General features: G+C 41.2%; 1 protein-coding gene across 4 annotated transcripts in view; it reads left to right on the top strand.

The window, feature by feature from the left end:
- mpp7a (MAGUK p55 scaffold protein 7a) overlaps window positions 1–16,943 on the top strand; it is a 419,376-nt gene that overhangs the window by 261,052 nt on the left and 141,381 nt on the right. For all 4 annotated transcript variants that reach the window (XM_060825040.1, XM_060825039.1, XM_060825038.1 and 1 more), the window contains one exon: window positions 7,168–7,248. In XM_060825040.1, coding sequence (XP_060681023.1) covers window positions 7,195–7,248 — 54 coding nt within the window. In that variant the 5' untranslated portion in view covers window positions 7,168–7,194. The remainder of the gene's footprint in view (window positions 1–7,167; window positions 7,249–16,943) is intronic.

Here is a 16,943-nt window from a genome sequence, read left to right as displayed (position 1 = left end):
TTGTTTTCATTGTTCACAAACATTCCAAATACTCTGCATCATTTGCTTGGTGGCTGACAAAAATATCTAGTCCAAAAACCCATAAAAAAATTCATGTTCTACAGTAACAGAGCTAGCTAAGCCAGGGAACTATAGACTGGTGAGCCTGACCTCGCTGGTGGGCAAGTTGTTGGAGGGAATCCTGAGGGACAAGATGTACATGTGTTTGGAAAGGCAAGGACTGATTTGGGATAGTCAACATGGCTTTGTGCATGGGAAATGATGTCTCACAAATTGATTGAGTTTTTTGAAGAAGTAACAAAAAAGATTGATGAGGGCAGAGCAGTAGATGTGATCTATATGGACTTCAGTAAGGCATTCGACAAGGTTCCCCATGGGAGACTGATTAGCAAGGTTCAATCTCATGGAATACAGGGAGAACTAGCCATTTGGATACAGAACTGGCTCAAAGGTAGAAGACAGAGGGTAGTTGTGGAGGGTTGTTTTTCAGACTGGAGGCCTGTGACCAGTGGAATGCCACAAGGATCGGTGCTGGGCCCTCTACTTTTTGTAATTTACATTAATGATTTGGATGTGAGCATAAGAGGTACAGCTAGTAAGTTTGCAGATGACACCAAAAGTGAAGGTATAGTGGACAGCAAAGAGGGTTACCTCAGATTACAACAGGATCTGGACCAGATGGGCCAATGGGCTGACAAGTGGCAGATGGAGTTTAATTCAGATAAATGCCAGGTGCTGCATTTTGAGAAAGCAAATCTTAGCATTAAGTGTATAAGTCCTGCTAAGGTCCTAGGGAGTGTTGCTGAATAAAGAGACCTTGGAGTGCAGGTTCATAGCTCCTTGAAAGTGGAGTCACAGGTAGATAGGATAGTGAAGAAGGCGTTTGGTATGCTTTCCTTTATTAGTCAGAGTATTGAGTACAGGAGTTGGGAGGTCATGTTGCGGCTGTACAGGACATTGGTTAGGCCACTGTTGGACTATTGCATGCAATTCTGGTCGTCTTCCTAATGGAAAGATGTTGTGAAGCTTGAAAGGGTTCAGAAAAGATTTACAAGGATGTTGCCAGGATTGGAGGATCTGAGCTACAGGGAGAGGCTGAACAGGCTGGGGCTGTTTTCCCTGGAGCGTCGGAGGCTGAGGGGTGACCTTATAGAGGTTTACAAAATTATGAGGGGCGTGGATAGGATAAATAGACAAAGTCTTTTTCCTGGGGTTGGGGAGTCCAGAACTAGAGGGCATAGGGTTAGGGTGACCTAAGGGGCAACCTTTTCACACAGAGGGTGGTACGTGGATGGAGTGAGCTACCAGAAGATGTGGTGAAGCTTGGTACAATTGCAACATTGAAGAGGCATTTGGATGGGTATATGAATAGGAAGGGTTTGGAGGGATATGGGCCAGGTGCTGGCAGGTGGGACTAGATTGGGTTGGGATATCTGGTCGGCATGGACGGATTGGACTGAAGGGTCTGTTTCCATGCTCTAAGTCTCTAGGACTCTAGCTACATTTGTTTGTTACTCTACGTTAAAATCCCTTTTTGAGAAAAAAAGAGTCTGAAAGGTATAAAACGCTGTGGCAATCAGCACTATAAACACGTAGAGCTTATCAGTGAGACAGGAGACAGAAAAAAATGTCAAAAACACCGATGCAAAGCTGGTAATAGGAAAAGATTTAGGAGGCAAAATGAATTGAAGACAAAACTTAGTAAAATGGAAAGAATCGAGGAATGAGAGATGGAGGAAAACGGATTTATTTCACATTTTTGTGTGAAATAATACCTCAATTCCATTATTTTCATGGTATAAATTAGTTGATAATGGTGACAACACATTGCGCCACTTTTCTGCCATGAGATTGGTTTTTATTGGCTTCAAGACAAAAGCTGTTTGCCAGAGTTGAGTGTACAGTGGTAATGTAAACAGATCAGGAGATGAGGATTGATGACCTAATTTGAGTTAATCTCCCCCACCAATGTAATACAGTGTACCCTGTGTCTCAACAAAAGAAAATAGCAAAACCTTGTCCTAGTTCTGTCTGTGTTCACCGCTGGTTTGCTTCACTTAAAAAAAATTACTAAGTATAGTGGCTGTTTCTCTCAGTATTCTTCCATACACTGCCTGTATGCAAGTGTTTCTGCAAATGCTGCAGGAGGTTGACCCCTGTCCCCATCCAACTAACTAACTTTTCTCCTGGGGAGGAGGAAAGGATAAGAACTTCAGTTTCAAATTCAGATAAAATGTTTGTATAACAGTTATGTTGATCACTCAGTTAAATACTTGAATGACAGATGTGTGTAATTTGAACCAAATTATTTCATCCAAAAATCGGGGGAAAAAGTCTAATACATTAACCAGGTTTTGATATTTTCCCTAATTGTATAAATATTACAGCTCTTTAATGCATTAAGAAGCTCATGAAACTTTAAAGCAGTCTTGGTGGACTGAAGGACTGGTTCCTGTACTGTTTTTTGTTCAATTCCATCTTAACTATTTCTGTTTGTGCAAATTCGTAAATGTTTTATTATTCTTTATCCTCCACTGTGAGACTTAACAATCATACGTTTTGAGGGTTAAAGTGATTTAATGGAAAATTGTTGATCATTTCTTTACAACTACATTTTTTGATGTGATTTACAGCTTTGCCACATCATTGCGTCATTTACACATCTTTGACAAGAGAATGACGCACAGCTATTCTGGCTGTTGCTTTCTGCACAAAAAATAAGCTTGGAAAAGTCTTCATCGTAGAACCTTTTAACACCCATCCTCTAAGAGTATTTATTAGTCTTTAGAGTGGTTTCAGCTTGAAGCTGTTAGTGGATTGCTAAACAAGTCAGGAGTGAAATCTACCAGACTGAATTCTAGTAAGTAGTGAAACCTCCTGAAATATAGTGACAACAGGGTACTTGTATTTATATGTGCCTTAAATGTAGCAAAATATTCCAAGTGCTTCACTAAACTGTTACCCATCAAAATTTGACACACAGCAATACAAGGAGGTATTAGGGCAAATGACCAAAAACTTGTTCAAATAAATTTAAGGAGCGTTTTAAAGAAGGATAGCAAGGTAGAAAGGTGGAGAAGTTTAACACAGGAAATTCCAGAGCTTGGGACCTAGGTAGCTGATGACTTGATCGCCTAAGATGAATTAAGTTAAATTGGAATGTAGGACTTTACTTTTAAGACCTAAGTCAATTAGAATTAAAGACTGAATTTTGAGAGAGGCAATCTAAAGCTTACTAGTCCTTATTAGATTCAAGATCAATTCCAGGTGTAAAAATGTTTTGACATGTTTTGTAAGATTGCTTACATTTATCATAATCAGTAAAAATAACACAAATGGTACTCAATAAAAGCACTGGTTTTCAGCGTATCTGTATGGGTTGTTTGTTCACAACACTTGTTGACAGGACATTTCGCTGAGCAGCAACATAACCACGAGACTGCATGGGAATATTGATTGTAGTGTTAAAAAAGTTTCCAAAGTGTCCTGATGACTAAACAGGATGCAAAAGTACCATGGACATGGTTAATTTTAATTTTCAAACTGTGACTTTAGAAGAAGACTGCTGCAATGAAAAATGGCAGCAGATTTAAATTCATTCACTGTCTGGCAAAGTTCTCAGTGGCACCCGTGGAATGTCCCACCTGAAGTGTCAACGAAATTTTAAACAGAGAGAGAAATATAACAGAAAGAGATACCAAGGGAGCTGACTGTCTTGAGGACAGCAAGCCTTTGTTGCAGAATCTTTGAATTTTAGTCTTCTAGTAATATACAAAAACATTAAAACTAACTGCAACACTCATGGCCTGATGTTCTAGTTGTGAGCTCATACACTATCTAAATGTCCACTCTTCACAAATCTATGTGTCTGTATGTGTTGTGATACTATTTTTCTTCTGATTTGTCAATCATAAACTCGCTGTCACTGGGTTAAGAAAGCTTGGTTCAATTGCCTCCTTTTAAAAACAAGCATATATTTCTTTGGGAGGCAGGTAACCTCCTAATGATCAACAGAGGGGTAGGTGAATAACCAAAAGGTTACCCCTCCTTCAGTTACCCCTCCAGTTCACCCCTCCTCACCTGGGACCTTAATATTTTGAGATAACCTATGTATGACTATAACATATTAGAGAAATTCACTGGAACAGGTTGTATCAAAAGCTATGGAGGGGTGAGGCTATGGAGGGACTTGAAACCAAGGGTGACAGTTTTAACATTGACTCTCATTCTAGAAACCTCTCAGAATGGATCATTCAACATAAGAGATTGTAGGGTAATGACCCTTGTTGCAAGTTCGGATAGGAACAATAGGGTTTTAGATGAGTTGTGGTTATGGAATGTGGAAGATTGGGCGCTAACCAAGAGATCAGTGGCATATTCAAGACTGTAGAGATGGTTGAAAGTTCAGCAGCAAGTAAGTTGATGCAGGGGAAGACTTTTATAATGTTACAAAGGTGGAATTAGATTACATCGTTTGGAATTGGATGCTCAACATTGGTTGAGATGATACAAGATTGTGAGTGGTCTGTTTAGTTCTCATGGTTGCCAGGTAAAGGGATGGAGTTGGTTACCATGGAACAATGTTTATGGTAAAGGTAAGTTAAAGGAAATTTCTGCTCATCCAGTCGTAGAAGTCAGGCAAAGACTGTAGTAAATGGTTTAGGGTTTGAGAATTAAGAGAATCCAATAAAGGCAGAACTCAGGCTATTACTGCACAGATGATGATGGGATTAGGTGAGAGCAATTCCACCAAGTTGGGTGTCTGAGAAGTAACACTGCTGAATGGTGTAACTCACAATGGAAAGTTTCAGGCAGTTTACACAAGACAAGGTGGCATCATTTACCACATCCTGATCTGACTTTGAGTTATTCCTGACTTCAGACTTCTTCAGAATGATGTTTGACAGAAACATAATTAGGCGTGATGTACATAGAATTACAAGAACAGTGGGCACAGGTTTGCAGGTAACATTGTGGTGCAAGGGGAGGTGATAGGCTGGTGGTATTATTGTGGGTCTATTAATCCAGCAATCCAGGTAAAGTTGTTTGGGAAGACCCAGTTTCGAATCCGACCACTGCAGATGATGGAAGTTGAATTCAGTAAAAATCTGGAATTAAAAGTATATTCATGACCACAGATCAATTGTTGATGGCCAGAAAAAGTCAATATGCCACTCATATCCTTTCGGGATGGAAACTGCTAACCTTATCAGGTCCTGTTGACATGTGACTTCAGACCTGTAGCAAACTTTAAACTACCCTCTGGGCAATTAGGAATAGAGGATAAATGCTGGTCTAGCCAGGGGCATCACATCATGTGAATGAATAAAAATTCACTTTCAAGAATTTTACCAAGAGCAGGGAGGTTATAAATGCTTATTTTGACTTGAATAGAGTGGCCTCGACAACAAATCTGAAGAAGAGGATTACAGCATCTGAACAGATGGGAACCTTTAGCAATACCAGTTGGTTTGGGGGCTATGTAAAGAGGTTGTGAGGTTTGTAATTTAGTCAGTAGGGTCCGTGGAGCAGGCCATGAGTGACCCGTAATATTGCTGAGAACGGCTATGTGGCAGATTTGATGATGATGACTTTCACCTTTAAAGTTTTGTTTAAATTTTAAATCAGGCAGGTTGACTGTAATTCATCAAGATATTTCTTCAGAAATTTCCTGATGAATGCAAGAAGAAAAGCTTTGATAAAAGTTCACATTTTTCAGCAGTGCATAAAAATGTTTATAATGGAGTCGAGAAGCTGGGCTTATCTTTGCATTTAAGGGTTATCATGGAACAATAAGCAGTTTTGGTAGAGGGAAGCGGAACCATGCTTTAGGTGGCTCAGCCAAATCTGATAATGACCCAGTTCATTTGTGTTAACTGTGGAAACATGGTGAGAGTTGTAGTTCTGAGATCCTAATTGAGAAGGGTTTTTTTGAAGATTTCAATTCCATGGAATGTTGACAGTCATTGTGCACTACAATTGCTTCATTGAGCATTTCGTAAGCATGAATCATCAGGAAGACCAAAGTGAAAGCCAGGGCTTAGAGAATCCACCTTTCATCAACATTAGCAACCTACTCTTCACATCTTCACATACTGTGGACAAACAGTTACCGGTAGCTTTCTCTTAATGCTATCATGTCAGAGTTGAAAAGTCATGCCTTGACTTACAGCAAATTCATTGAAAATACAAAACAGATCGAATATCGGGCATCTTCTTGGAGGATGGAGTGCTGAGTACCGAAGTTAATCAGTAAGCAGGGAATCCCCATGCCAACGCCCGCCCCCCCCCCCCCTCCCCCCCACCCCCAAAAAGGAGCTGTCCTCATGAGTAAGTGGTGGCTCTGGTTGGATCATGTGAGCAGAAGAGGTGTTGCCAATAGTCTCATGCCAATGCCACATACACAGGTAACCTGTGTATGTGAGTTATGAATGTCAATATGTGAGATATTGACACTTGCTAACAGGAGTGTCTGGAGACACATCTGGAAGGGCCTAGATAAAGCACAAGACAACAAAAAAAATAGCCAAATGCCAGAAAAGAGAACCCAATAGAATGAAAAAAGTCAGCAGTTAACATTGGATCAATGCTATTCATCTGTGCCAACTGTGAAAGGGACTTTCACTCATTAATTGCCCTCTATTCCAGGACTGAGTGACATACACTCTGGGTGCAATCCATCATTTCCAGAGGTGGATGAATGCCACCTCTAGGAATTGAGTGGGGCGCCTTGATTTACACTGTGAGAGCAGCAGTACAGTGTTCAGACAGTGTTGTAGCTTACATCCCAGCACTGATTGCACACGTTTCAAAGTGACTGCCAGGAATTGTTTCTCCTTCTGTTTGACCCAAGTTTTGTTTGCAAAGCTTTTTTCTATACAGTGGGTACCACCCATCTATGGACTAAATCAAAGCATGATCTTGCTGTGGAGCTGCCACACATGATTAGTTGAACTGAAGTAAGCTGAAGTGTCTTGCCAAAGTTGGCCCACTGAGAAGTAGGAAAAAAGGCTGATGATTAATGGTCTGTTATTTTTCATGCTAGTCTTTCTTTGCACAGGCAAGAAAGTAATAATTTTAAACAGAGAAATTTTCAGATGTCACAAATGCAGTAAGTGAAACTAATATTTCCCCAATTTTTTTCTGTTTTTCTGTTCTATTTTATAGCTCACTGAGGATCTGCACAACACACCAATGAACAGTGAGATCAGAGAACTGGTGAAGCTACTATCACAGCCCCACCTCAAGGTGAGAGCATGTAACACAAATAAGTATGTAGTCTAAATAATTTAAATGCTTTTACTTGAATTTTGTTGCCAGAATTAGTTATCCAGAAAACCAAAGAGAAAAATGAGTTCTGTTGTAAGCCCAGCTATGTTCATAAAATTTCAACTTTGTGTGTGCACTTCAAAGGGTTTGCGTTTGGTGATGCGGCCACTGTTGCTTGTGGTATACATAAATGATCTGGAAGAGGGCACTGTTGGTATGATCAGCCAGTTTGCAGATGACACGAAGATTGGTGGAGTAGCAGATAGCATAAGGGACTCTCAAAGAATACAGGAGAATATAGATAGACTGGAGAGTTGGGCGGAGAAGTGGCAGATGGAGTTCAGTCCAGGAAAATGTGAGGTGATGCATTTTGGGAAGTCTAATTCTAGAGTGAATTATACAGTAAACGGAAGAGCCTTGGGAAAGCAGAGAGATCTTGGAGTTTAGGTCCATTGTACCCTGAAGGTTGCTTCACAAGTGGATAGAGTGGTCAAGAAGCCATATGGTATGCTTGCCTTCATTGGACCGGGTATTGAGTATAAGAACTGGCAGATCGTGTTAAAATTGTACACTATGTTGATTCGGCACATTTAGAATACTGTGTACAATTCTGGTCACCATATTGCCAAAAGAATGTGGACGCTTTGGAGAGGGTGCAGAGAAGGTTTACGAGGATGTCGCCTGGTATGGACGGTGCTAGCTATGAAAAGAGGTTGAGTAGGTTAGGATTGTTTTCATTAGAAAAAAGGAGATTGAGGGGGGCCCTGATTGAGGTCTACAAAATCATGAAGGGTATAGACAGGGTGGATAGAGACAAGCTTTTTCCCCAGGGTGAAGGATTCAGTAACGAGAGGTCACGCTTTCAAGGTGAGAGGTGAAAAGTTTAAGGGGGATACATGAGGCAAGTACTTAACACGGAGGGTGGTAGGTGCATGGAACGCGTTGCCAGGAGAGGTAATAGAGGCAGGGACGATAGATTCGTTTAAGATGTATATGGACAGATGCATGTGTAATTGGGGAGCAGAGGGCTTAGGAATTGGGCAACAGGTTTAGACAGTGGATTTGGATCGGCTCAAGCTTGGAGGGCTAAAGGGACTGCTCCTGGGCTGTAAATTTTCTTTGTTCGTTGATGCGAATTTCTTAACTCATCATTATCTTTGTTAACAGGCTTATTGAATGGAATGTTATGTACGAACCCAACTCTGATGAAGTGCATTTAGTCTAAACAAATGTATGAAATAAACATTTTGAATTAGGAACAAACATATGGGAATCTAGAATGTGAATCTGAAAGATGGATTGAAAGGCAGCCTATGTAGACTCACGTACTCCGAATGAACAAAGTATTTTAGATCCATTGGCTTGTCCTTTGTTACATTTTGAGAAATTTCACTCTATCCAAGCCAAATCATTTTACCAATTGATGTGTTCCTAAAAGTGATGAAAAAAATTCAGCAAGTGGAATGAGAGTGTTTATTCCAATTTAAAAAGCAATCTAAATGTAGGAAGTTTGTTTTTGAGATATGAGCATTGGTAGCCATGCCATTATTCATTCCTAATTGCGCTGAAGACGGTAGTGGAAGTTGGCTTTCTTGAACCGTGCAGTCCATGTGGTATTGTATACCCACAGCTTTAAGGGAGGGATTTTTAGGATTTTGACCCAGCAACAGGGAACAAAAAAGATTTAGTTCCTAATGTTGTGTGTCTTGGAGGGAAACCTACATGTGGTAGCATTCCCATGCATCAGATAATGGGTTTGGAAGGTGTAATCAACGCAGACTTCTCAAGTTACTGAGAACTGTAACATGGCTGCCATTGTGCATCTATGGTGATGGCGGTGAATCGTGAAACTGCTGGATGGGCTGATTGTTTTTTGATGCTGTCAAGCTTCTTAGGTGTTGTTGGAGCTGCACTCATCCAGGCAAGTGGAGAGTGTTTCATTACACAGTTGTAGATTGTGCACAAGTGTTGAAGAGTCAGGTACTGAGTTACTAATTGAAGGATTCCTAGTCTTTGACTCATTTTTGTGGTTAATTCAATTTATACTCAGTGTTAAGTTCCAGGAGGTTGATATTTATGGATTCAGGTGATGGTAATGATATTGAACATTGAGGAGAGATGATTAGGTTACATTCTTTGATCTTGTCTGCCTTATTATCCTCAATGATTTTTCTAATTGGTGGTCAACATGGAGAAGGACTAATTCATCAGCCAAGGAAGGAGGAGTTGAGATCCAATAATGCATGCAAGAATGGTGATCTCCTGGTGGATTTTTTGAATACTTGATCCAAATCTTACTTTTTATATTGCTAAGAGCTTTGTAAAATTGTGGTTTCAGATTGTGATGATGGAACGTTTTTCTAAATTTCTACGTTTTTATTCAGTATGGTTAAAGCTTTTGAAAGATTCCAGCCTAAAAGTATAAGTATTTTTCTGTGTAAGCTATATGTGCGCAAATATTTTGATTCTATACCAACCACAGGTTTTGCAACATATAAGTAGAACAGATATTTGATTGCTTTATGCGATTTTGAAGCTCCCAAATTCAGGGCACAGTAGGTCTATGGATGTGGCCTATGTTGATTAAACATCTAATGTTTGAATATAATAAATATGGTTGTTTGTTACATGAGAAGCCTCTGATTCAGTATCTCATTTGAGACCCTTGTTAACATTTTAGTTCAGAACATTTATCAAATTGTTTTTCAAGGCTTGTGCAGGATGTGCAGTATTGTCATTATGGTTGCTTCTAAATGGTTTTGAAAAAAGTTAGAGTCTTAGTCGTATAGCATGGAAATAGACTCTTCGATCTAACCAACCATGCCAACCATGTTCGCAAACTAAACTAGTTCCACCTGCCTGTACTTAGCCCATAGCCATCCAAACCTTTCCTATTCATGAACTTATCCAAATGTCTCTTAAACACCAATTATAATTGCATCCACTTTTTTCCAGTGAAAACAAACCCAGTCTATCCAACCTTCCTGCATAGCTCAAATCCCCCATACCAGGTAACATCCTGGTAAACCTTTTTTGTGCCCTCTTCAAAGCATCCATATTCTCTGGTAGTATTGTGACCAGAACTGAACACAATATTCCAGTGTGGCCTAACTAAACCTCTGTAAAGCTGCAGCAAGCAGTGTGAGCACTGCTGCCTCACAGCAACAGGGACCTGGGTTCGATTCCTGCCTCAGGCGACTGTCTGTGTGGAGTTTGCACATTCTTCCCGTGTCTGCGTGGGTTTCCTCCGGGTGCTCCGGTTTCCTCCCACAGTCCAAAAGATGTGCGGGTCAGGTGAATTGGCCATTCTAAATTGCCCGTAGTGGGCGGCACGGTGGCACAGTGGTTAGCACTGCTGCCTCACAGCGCCTGGAGACCCGGGTTCAATTCCCGACTCAGGCGACTGACTGTGTGGAGTTTGCACATTCTCCCCGTGTCTGCGTGGGTTTCCTCCGGGTGCTCCGGTTTCCTCCCACAGTCCAAAAGATGTGCGGGTCAGGTGAATTGGCCATTCTAAATTGCCCATAGTGGTAAGGGATAAGGGATAATGTAGGGGTATGGGTGGGTTGCGCTTCGGCGGGTTGGTGTGGACTTGTTGGGCCGAAGGGCCTGTTTCCACACTGTAAGTAATCTAATCTAAAAAAATGTGCAGGTCAGATGGATTGGCCATGATAAATTGCCCGTAGTATTAGGTGCTTTGGTCTGGGGTAAATAGAAGGTAGGGGAGTGGGTCTGGGTGAGTTACTCTTCGGAGGGTCAGTGTGGACTTGTTGGGCTAAAGGGCCTGTTTTCACATTGTAGGAAATCTAACCTAATAACTTGCCTATTTTTATACTCAATACCCTTACCAATGAAGGCAAGTACACCATAGGCATTTTTATTACCTTATTTACCCATGCTGCCACCTTCAATAATCTGTGGACCTGCACACCCAGATCTCTCTGTATATCAATATTCCAAAGGGTTTTGCCATTCACTTTATAATTTCCACCTGTACTTGACTATCCAAAATGCATCACTTCACGTTTGTCTGGATTAAACTCCATCTGCCATTTTTCTGCCCATGTCTCCAACTGATCATATGCTGCTGTATCCTCTGACAATCCTCCTCTTTATCCACAACTCCATCAATCTTTGTATCATTCCCAAACTTACTAATTAGACCAGTTACATTTTCCTCCAAATCATTTATGTAGACAATGAACAGCAGAGGTCCCAGCACTGATCCCTGTGGAACATCGCTAGTTACAGCCTTCCATTGCATAAAGCATCCTTACACCGCTATACTTCATCTCCTATGACAAAGCCAGTTATATATCCATCTTGCCAGCTCACCCCGATATTGTGTGACTTCAGCTTTTGTACTAGTCTGCCATGAGGGACTTTGCCAAAGGCTTTATTGAAGTCCATATAGATAAATCAACTTCTTTTCTAACACTCATCCTCCAGAAACTCGATCAAGTTAGTGAGGCACAACCTCCCCTGCACAAAACCATGCTGTCTATCACTAATAAGTCCATTTGCTTCTAGATGTGTATTGATCTTGCTCTGAGAATCTTTTCTAATAATTTCCCTACCACTGACATGAGACTCTCAGGGCTATACTTTTCAGGATTTTTCCGGCTATCCTCCTTAAACAGTGGGATAACATTGCCTATTCTCCAGTCCTCTGGGGCTTCACCTATGGCCAAAGAGCATACAAAGATGTTTGTTTCATCCAAATCATTTATATAAATGACAAACAAAAGTGGACCCAATACCAATCCTTGTGGAACATCACTCTTCACAGGCTTCCAGTCTGAAAAACAACCCTTAAAATGATACAATTCAGCAATCCAACTGCTGTTAAAATACTTTCATTTCACTTTAGTTCAATGCCAAAAATAAGATACACTGCATAATGTCATCATTAAATAAATGTAAAATAATAAATCTAATTTAAGTTATTCTGTTTTTGTAAAAATGAAGGATAAAGGTGATTTTTGGCTCCTTATTTAGATTCGTCTTTTTTCTTACTGTTTTTCTTATACTTTTTGAAGATGGTTGCTGTTGACATATATCATAAAACTATTTCCATTGCTTCGGGGTCACAACGCACAAAGTTATAGAGGTTACTTGGTAGCAGCTAGGAAAAAAAAGTTGGCAAAGCATAATATTCCAGCATCTGTAAGATTTTGACAATGTTTCATCCAAAGTACATGGCAGCATTCACGAATATCCATCTTTTTTGTGTTTTTTTGCCATTCTTTTTCAACATTAGCATTAGTAAGAAAGGCAGCTCAGGATATTTTTTCACTGCGGGAGTTTTGAGCTCCATATTTAAAATGATAGCTGCCAGCAGTTCAATATTACTTTATCTCACATGTTATCTAAAGCATCAACACTTCAATTTTTTTTTAAATGACTGAAACAGTTGCAGCTGTATTGCTGCAGAGTCTTGTGAAAAATCTTGATGTAGAAGTACAGGAATAAAAAAATGTTGTGTGCAGCTTCAGAAAAATATCCTTTTTTGTCTCAACCGTTGTTTACAAATCTCGGTAAGAGGAGGCACAAGGCTACCGGCAATGGTCCATCAAAGTATTATTACTGTTTTGTGTTCAGTGGCACCAGTGCTGGAAGCTTATTTCAACAGCAAACAGTTTAACTAGTATTTTAATTAGAATCATAGAATCCCTACAGCAGGCCATTCAACCCATCAAGTTTACACTGATCCTCCAAAGAGCACCCCATCCAGACCCACCCACGTCCCTAGCCCTCACCCCCACCCTATTCCTGTCTTTCCCATTTCTAATCCACCTATGCTGCACATTGTTGGACTGTGGGAAGAAACCAGAGCACCCATAACTCCATGCAGACATGGGGAGAACGTGCAAACACTCTATTCCTCCATTCTCTGCCTGTTCATGTGTCTGTTTAAATGCCTCTTAAACTCTGCTGCTGTATCTGCTTCCACCACCTTCCCTGGCAGCATTTTCCTGACACTGATCACCCTCGCACCTCTCCATTAAACTTATTCCCACTCAACTTCAAACCTATCACATTTCCACCATGGGACTGTCCATGCCTCTCAGTTTTATGTACTGTGTCAGAGTGAATTGGAGCTAGAAACTTCCAGAGTGACTGCCCCCACAGACTTCACCCCAAAACCCAAAAAAGTCACTTCGTAATCTCATTCCTTGCTTGGAGAGACGGTGATAATCCTGGGATAATCACAAACCTCACTTCCTGCCCAGACAGATTGTGATAATCTTTTGACACTCGCTAATGTTCCCCCCACCCCTGCCCGGAGAGGCACTCGCTAACGTTCCCTCCCTGCCCGGACAGGCACTTGCTAACGTTCTCTCCCTGCCCGGAGAGGCACTCACTAACGTCTCTCTCTGCCCGGAGAGGCACTCACTAACGTCTCTCCCTGTCCAGAGAGACACTCACTAACGTTCCCTCCCTGCCCGGTGAGGTGTGGAGTGAGAGCAGTTTAGAATTCAGCAAAGGAGGGCAAAGGGATTGATTATGAAAGGATAAATAGAGAATGAGAGTAAGCTTCTTGAGAATTTAGAAAATGACTGTCAACATTTTGAAAGTTGTGAGGAGAAAAAGATTGGTGAATGCGGTTATAGGCATCTTAAGAACAGGGGAGTTTATAATGACAAACAAAGAAATGGCTGATCAACTCCAGACATACTTTGGATTTGTGTTCACAATGGAGGACATGGAAACTAGAAATGTTGGGGAGCACAGGATTAAGTGAGAAGGATGAACTGAAGGACATCAGTGTTAGTAGGGAAATGATATTGGAGAAATTGATGGTTTGAAGGCTGCTAAATCCAAGTGCCTAATAATCTACATCCCAGAGGAGTTAAGGAAGTGACCTCGAAATATTGAATGCATTAATAGTTGTCATCCAAGATTCTGTAAATTCTAGGACTTCCTACAGTTTGGAGGGTAGCTAATGTAAACTCTCTCTTTAAGGGAGGCAAGAAGAAAACCATGAATTATAGACCAATCATTTTGACATCGGTGGTGGGGAAAACGCTTGAATTGATTATAAGATGTAATAACTGAGCACTTGGAAAACAGTGACAAGAGTCAGGCTGGATTTATGCAAGGGAACCATGGTTGATGATCTACTGGGATTCATTGAGGATGTGATTTGTAAAGTTTATGGTTAGCCAGTGGATGAGGTTTATTTCAACTTTCAGAAGACTTTCAGCCAAGTCCCACTTAAGAGATTAGTCTGTACAATTAAAGCGCCTGTTTGGTGTTAGTGTATTACGATTAGATTAGATTCCCTACAGTGTGGAAGCAGGCCCTTTAGCCCAACCAGTTCACACCGACCCTCCGAAGAGTAACTCACCCAGACCCATTTCCCTCTGACTAACATACCTAAAATTACGGGCAATTTAACATGGCTAATTCCCCTGACCCCCACACCTTTGGACTGTGGGAGGAAACCGGAGCACCTGGAGGAAACCCACGCAGACACGAGGAGAACGGGCAAACTCCACACAGACAGTCCCCGAGGCTGGAATCGAACCTGGGACCCTGGCGCTGTGAGACAGCAGTGCTAACCACTGTGCCATCATGGACAGAGAACTGGTTGGCAGACAAGAAACAAATAATAGGAGTGAACAGGTCTTTTTTGCGAGGTAGGCAATGACTGTGGGGTACTGCAGTGATCTGTGCTTGGACCACAGCTATTCACAATATATATGAATGATTTAGATGCGGGAACTCAATATAATTTCTCAAAATTTGCAAATGACACAAAGCTGAATGGAAGGGTGAGCTGTGGGGAGGATGCAAAGATGCATCAGTGTGATTTGGACAAGCTGAGTGAGTGGGCAAATGCGTAGAGATGCAGTATAATGTGGATAAATGTGAGGTTATCCACTTTGGGAGCTAAATCAGGAAGGCAGATTATTATCTGAATGTGTATAAATTGAGAGAGAAGAATATGCAACATGACGGTGAGTCTAAGCACGCAGGTCAGTAGGTTGATGAAAAGGCAAATTGTATATTGGTCTTCACTGCGAGAGGGTTTGAATGCACTTAGTAAGGCCACACCAGGAATACTGTGTGCAGTTTTGGTCTCCTTTATCTGAGTAAGGCTGCTCTTGCAAAAGCGGGGTGCAGTGATGCTTTGCCAAACTGATTCCTGGATTGACAGGACTGAAGTATGATGATAGCTTGAATTGGTTAGGATTTGATTTCTCTTTACAAATGTTGCCAGACCTGAGCTTGTCCAGCAACTTCGGTTTTTGTTGTATTTGCCGAAGCTCAGAAAACCGAGGATCATCTTATAAAAAAATTCTATAGGTGACACAGATGCAGGAAGGATCTTAGCAATGCTGGGGGAGTCCAGAGCCAGGGGTCACAGTCGAAGGATCCAGGATTGACCATTTAGGACTGGGATGAGGAGAAATTCCTTCACCAGAAGGATGGGTGAGCCTGTGGAATTCACTATCACCGAAAACAGTCAAAGGCAAAGCATTGTATAATTTTGGACAGAGGTTGGATATGGCACTTGGGGCTAACAGGATCAAAGGAGATGGGGCGGGAAGTGGGGACAGGCTGTTATGAGCCATGATTATAATAAATAGTGGCCAAATCTTGCCATGGCAGATGATGGAATTTGATGTCATTAAAACAACTTTGGAATTTAAGAATCTGCAGATGACCACAAAACCATTGTTGATTGTCAGAAAAACTCATCTGGCCCACTAATGTCCTTCAGAGAAGGAATTCTGCAATCCCCAACTTGTCTGGCCAACAAATGACTCCAGACCCAGAGTAATGTGTTGACTCTCAACTGCCCTCTGAAATTGCCTTGCAAACCACTCAGTTATATCAATCTCAATGGAAACTAGTGACGGGCAATAAATACTAGCCAACCAGTGATGGCCACATTCAACGAATGTTTAAATAAAAGCAGGCTTGAAGAACTGAATAGCTTATTCCTGCAAATCGGAAGGCAAATGCTCACATTTATGACCAGGAGTTCAAATACACGAGTTGAAAAATGTGGTGCTGGAAAAACACAGCAGGCCAGGCAGCATCCGAAGAGCAGGAGATTCGACGTTTCGGGCATTAGCTCTTCTTGAGGTCTTGTTGCAGGATAGGATATTGATAGGACTGCACCTGGAGTGCTGTCACCATTTCGATCCCTTAATGCAGGATGGATATACTCTCTGTGGATAGGATGCAGTGAAGGTTCACTACGTTTGTTAGAAGGTTGTCCTCTCGAGAGATTGTGTGAAAAGAGCCTACAATATCCTGGAGTGTCGAAGACTAAGAAATAATCCTTTTGAAATATATAAAATTCTTCGAGGGCTTGATAGATTAGATGCAAAGTGGTTGGACTGAGATGAGAAATTTCTTCACTCAGTGGCTTGTGAATCTTAGGCAATTCTTATCACAAAAGACTATGCTCAAGACTGAGATTGATAGATTCTTGAGCATTTAGGGAATTGGGGGATTATGCGGTCAAGTCAGGAAAAAAAGAGTTAATGTCAAAGTTCGGTCATGACCTTATTAGCAGAACAGGCTCAAAGAGTTTAAAGGCCAATTTCTCCTATAATATATGTGCTATTAAAAGATTTTGGTACTTCTTTCCAAACTGAGAGAACTTTAAGAAGAAACATTTCAGAACTGTGGGATCTAGTCTGAGGAAAGCATTA

The sequence above is a fragment of the Hemiscyllium ocellatum genome, chromosome 5 (genome assembly GCF_020745735.1).
Source record: "Hemiscyllium ocellatum isolate sHemOce1 chromosome 5, sHemOce1.pat.X.cur, whole genome shotgun sequence".
Classification (NCBI taxonomy): domain Eukaryota; kingdom Metazoa; phylum Chordata; class Chondrichthyes; order Orectolobiformes; family Hemiscylliidae; genus Hemiscyllium; species Hemiscyllium ocellatum.
Note: the sequence above shows the minus strand (reverse complement) of the source record. Positions and strands in the feature narration are given on the sequence as shown.